This window comes from Populus euphratica, unplaced genomic scaffold (assembly GCF_000495115.2).
Source record: "Populus euphratica unplaced genomic scaffold, PopEup_1.0 scaffold3860.1, whole genome shotgun sequence".
Classification (NCBI taxonomy): domain Eukaryota; kingdom Viridiplantae; phylum Streptophyta; class Magnoliopsida; order Malpighiales; family Salicaceae; genus Populus; species Populus euphratica.
The window spans coordinates 4712-9091 of NW_011503678.1; the positions used below are offsets into that span (position 1 = coordinate 4712).

The 4380-nt window shown below is 37.8% G+C and overlaps 1 protein-coding gene across 1 annotated transcript; it reads right to left on the bottom strand.

The window, feature by feature from the left end:
- Positions 1-69: 69 nt before the first annotated feature.
- Positions 70-4144, bottom strand: LOC105119897 (uncharacterized). The gene is made up of 3 exons (XM_011018087.1): positions 1673-4144; positions 1314-1563; positions 70-151 (listed from the first exon to the last, which is right to left on the bottom strand). The coding sequence occupies exons 1-2, from the start codon at positions 3711-3713 to the stop codon at positions 1415-1417; spliced, it is 2190 nt and encodes a 729-aa protein (XP_011016389.1). The 5' UTR covers positions 3714-4144; the 3' UTR covers positions 70-151; positions 1314-1414.
- Between the last annotated feature and the right edge of the window lie 236 nt (positions 4145-4380).

Genomic DNA, 4380 nt, shown 5'->3' on the forward strand with positions numbered 1-4380 from the left:
GTAGGGAAAAAATAAATCGACAGTGGCTTATATAACCAGCTTCACAACCCAATCACAAAAATGACTCACGTTTCAAACCAGTGCAAACTTCCATTATTTGCCTTCCGGAGCAAACAATGTGCTGAGTGTAACAGTATAGAACAAAAAATACCTGCAATAACAAAGAACCAAAGAGCAATTCCAGTCAGCATCAACGTATTTGTTAAGGTATGTCAAGCACAATTCATCCGTAACAGAACCAGTAACTTGGTAAGTAATTGACAACAGAAGAGGTGAGAAAAGTAAGTTAAAAGAACTCCAGATAGAAATCCCACAAGTAAAATTGAAGCATGCATTTCTAGTCAGCACACCTCTTCAGGATTAACAGAAGATTCAATCCCTAGCCTTTTGAGACACTGAGAAACATTCAAAGCAAATCAAGAAATGAAAGGATAGTAGAATGTCCAGTCCATCTTGCAAAACCCAAGATATCAAGGATGGCTTTCAAGAACAAGACCCTATTAGTAGACATGAATCATCAATGCCCAAATTAATTCCATCAATTCAGTACCTAGCTGCCGTTTGATTCTCCATAAACTGTATGCATCCCTACCTCAAATCTTAAAATGTATCTTACCATCAATCCAAGGTTGATAAAATGACCCTGACCCAAGGTCAGAGGATCATTCTCATTTTTCACCTGGCTCTGATTAAACCAAATGGTCTCCAAGGACAAGGTTTTACCCAAAGCATGAAAATCACAGCATATCACTTATGATTTAAGACTAAGACCCTCATTTTTGAGGAAAGAAAACAGGAAGTAAATTCAAGAGTTTTTGTCACAAATGGAAAGTCAATTCTGCTTCCAAACAACATAATACCGGTTCAGTTGTTGCCATTTTTTTTGCTGATGATATCATAGACACTTCTCTTTACTCTAAATTGCTATATATTAAGGAGATGCTACCCCAACATTATCACATTCCTCTCCTGAACTTGTACTTTAGTTTCTTATAATGTCATGAATTCAGCTCTGTAGACAGATCAAGGTTCATTTTGCAAGCACATGTATTGCTATAAATCCCATTTCCCAAGGCATGCTAACTAAAACTCCCATTCCTGTTAACATTTACCACTTCTTCATATAGATATTCCGAAAGAAATCAGATCAGAATACCACGTCCATTATTCTCAAAAGCAAAATGAAATTGTGTTTAGCATGCTATTGTTTAAGCCTATAACTAAACCATGTTAAAAAAGGAAGTCCAGTATCTCAAATCATGTAAAGATGGAATTATCTCCTTTAGGAAGTAAAGTAACAGAAATAGACATACCTATCTCGACTTGTAGCCATGTAGTTTCTGCAAAATGAAGAAATGAAAATTGAAGCATTTGCCCTATGCCCCTAAACATTATCCAACTATCAACAAAAAAATCAAACTTGCTCCAGCATATCATGAAGTTTTGGAACCCTTCGACGAAACAATGGCTCTAGCCTGAAAGATGGAACACCAATCTCCCACCTCTTCGCATCATACATTTCATTCCATGCCTGTACAATCTCGTCAACTTTGAATCCCAAACCTGCAACAATAGAAGAGTGTTAGCATTAATATACATTTTAAACTTCTCCGTGGTTAACATATAAAGTACTATAAAAAAGAAACATTATTGTGCAGTCTTTGTTTGTTACCTTCAAGTGCGGTTGAATTTGAACAATGGTTCTTTATCATAACAGCTATATCTGTTGGAGAAGCTCCAGCAAGTTCAAACTTCTCTACTGAAACCTCTAAACATTCTTCCCAAGTCGGTAGCTCTAGCTTATATTCCACAACAGATCGCTCGTACAGCATGGTACCCCATAAGAGGTATATCTGTGAACTCATGTTAGATGCTTGCTCTGCAGCTTCTTCAGGGGATGGATCTCTCAATAGCCCATCCAAATCCATTTTCTGCAACTGGTCTTTATATTTGTCAAGTTTGGATAGTCCATTTAGACGCTGCTCTTCCATCTCTTCCCACATTTGCATACCCCTCTCCATGCTGTCCTCGGCCTTGTTATAAAGATCCAGGACCTCCTCACAAGGCCCGCTTTCCAAATCAATCTTGCTCCCGATTGCATGGTACCAGCAAAGCTTTGCTTGCTCAAACTGCTGCTGGCCAAGAGCAAGAAGGCCTTCATAGAAGTCAGGTTTGATCCTCAAAGCTTCCTGGTATCTCGTTCCTGCTTTCATATATTCTTTCTTAGCCCACTCGTATGCAATCTTAACCTGTGCAAGTACAGACTCCCTTGACCCATCTTCTGAAAAGAAAATCCGCTTCCTTGCCCTTGACATGTGAACATTTCCCCAATTGAACAAAGCCAAAGCTGCCATCTCTTGGAACTTATCTGCAGCAATATCAAAAAGCTCCTGGGCTTCTTCACTAGTAACAGCATCCTCCATTGCCTCTGAGTATAACTTCATCCCCAGTTCATGAAGATCCAAGAATGAATCAGAATCAAACCCAACATGGTTCTTAAACAATCGTGCAAATTGGACAATCCAATCATCAATACGATTTGAACCTTTCTCAACTTCTACACTTTTCCCCACATTTCCATTCTCTACAACATCACTTGTTTTCTTAGCATCCTCATGCACCTCCTCTTCAATTTTCATCCCCTCATAAGCTGGTTCTTGATCAAGGCTAACTTCAACAACATAGAACCTAAGAGACCCCTGTGCACCACTTGATGATTCAGCTAACCTTAGTTCATTGTTGGTAGTAATTGTAATCAAATCACCTTCCGGGTCCCTGTACTTCATAAGGACACCGTTCAAGCCAGGAAACCTATCCCGAACTATGTCTCTTAGTAATACAATGCTACAATTTGCAGGTAATCGTGCCATTCTAATATCCTCCCCAAACACCAGCTTCACTGTCTTGTCTATCACTTTCTCCTCCTTGACATCTTTGGTAACCACCTTTTCTTCCTCAATAGTCTTCATAACTACCTCTTTATCCTTAACAACAGGACTCACCTTCTTCTCCCGCACAACTACCTTATCCTTATTCTCTACCTTCTTCTCTTCTACTTTACCACCAATTTTCTTCTCCTCCCCTTTACCACTAATCTTCTTCTTCTTCTTCTTTACCTTTTCTTTCACCACTTTACGCAAGCGTGCCACCCCAGTTTCGTCCACGTTATCCAACCCAATTAATTTCTCGTCAAAACTAATACCCCTTTCACTCATTGCCTTCTTAACGCTCTCCAATATCTCCAACCCCGTCATATTATTAGGTTCCATACTCAATACATTATTAACATCCCTAAAAGCCAAATCCAATCTATTCAGAGCCTCATAACACCTAGCTCTTTTCAACAAAGCTTTACTATATTTTGGCACAACCTCTAAAGCTAAATTACATTCATTGATTGCTCGAGGATACTCACCAAGACCCATTTGCATGTAGCAAGCAGCCATGTTGGTGCGTAGATAAGCCACATCAATATGGTTTCTTGGTAGTAGCTTGAGGGCTTTTTCGTACTTCAGCATGGCACCTTCATGATCTCTCCTTTGAAAGAGCTTGTTGCCTTCTTCTTTGAGCTCTTGAGACATGTTAATGAAAATCGCCGTGTCTTCATCAAAGGCCTTTGAGGATTTGGTTTGCCTCATGTCACCGGTTGTTCTCGGTGATGCCGGTGGCGTTGCTGTTCCCGGATTCTTCTTTTTACCAGTTGGCTTTCCCATTAGATTACAAATTTAGAAACTTCACAGGAATCCAATAAAACCCTTTCCAAAATCAAAGCTTCAGTGTTAACTTTGATTTTGATTTTGTTTTTTAATCAAAACCCCCTTTGCTAATAATAGAAAAAAGATAACAAAAACAGAAGAGAAAATAGAGAATCAAGAAAAAGAGGAAATGGGAATCTGATTAAAACATTCAAAAATCGAAGCTTTAGTATTAGCTCTGATTTAAAAAAACTAATAATAATCAAAACTCACAAACTAAATAAACAAAAGCCAAAAACCCGAGAATCGAGCAAGAACTTGAGAATTCCAAATTGGAATCTAAACGAACTTTATATATTCAAAACAGGAGCAATGAAGAAAAAAGACACAACCTTTATTACTCTTTTGTCGTAATTTCAGACAGACTGTGTGTTTTAACGGAGAGGATTTTGGTTACAGAGACAAAATGTGAAAAAAAGTCGGACATTGCATTCACTTACAAGGTGTTCTCGTTTTTTTTTTTTTCCGGGTAAACTATATCTTAACCCTGTAAAATTTACAAACTCTCCACTTTAGTCCATAGTTTAAAATTTTCTAATATTAACAATAATTTTCAAAATTTTAGGATATTTTCTTGACATTTAAAATATTTAATGTAAATTTTAATACCTATTATTTTTTATAG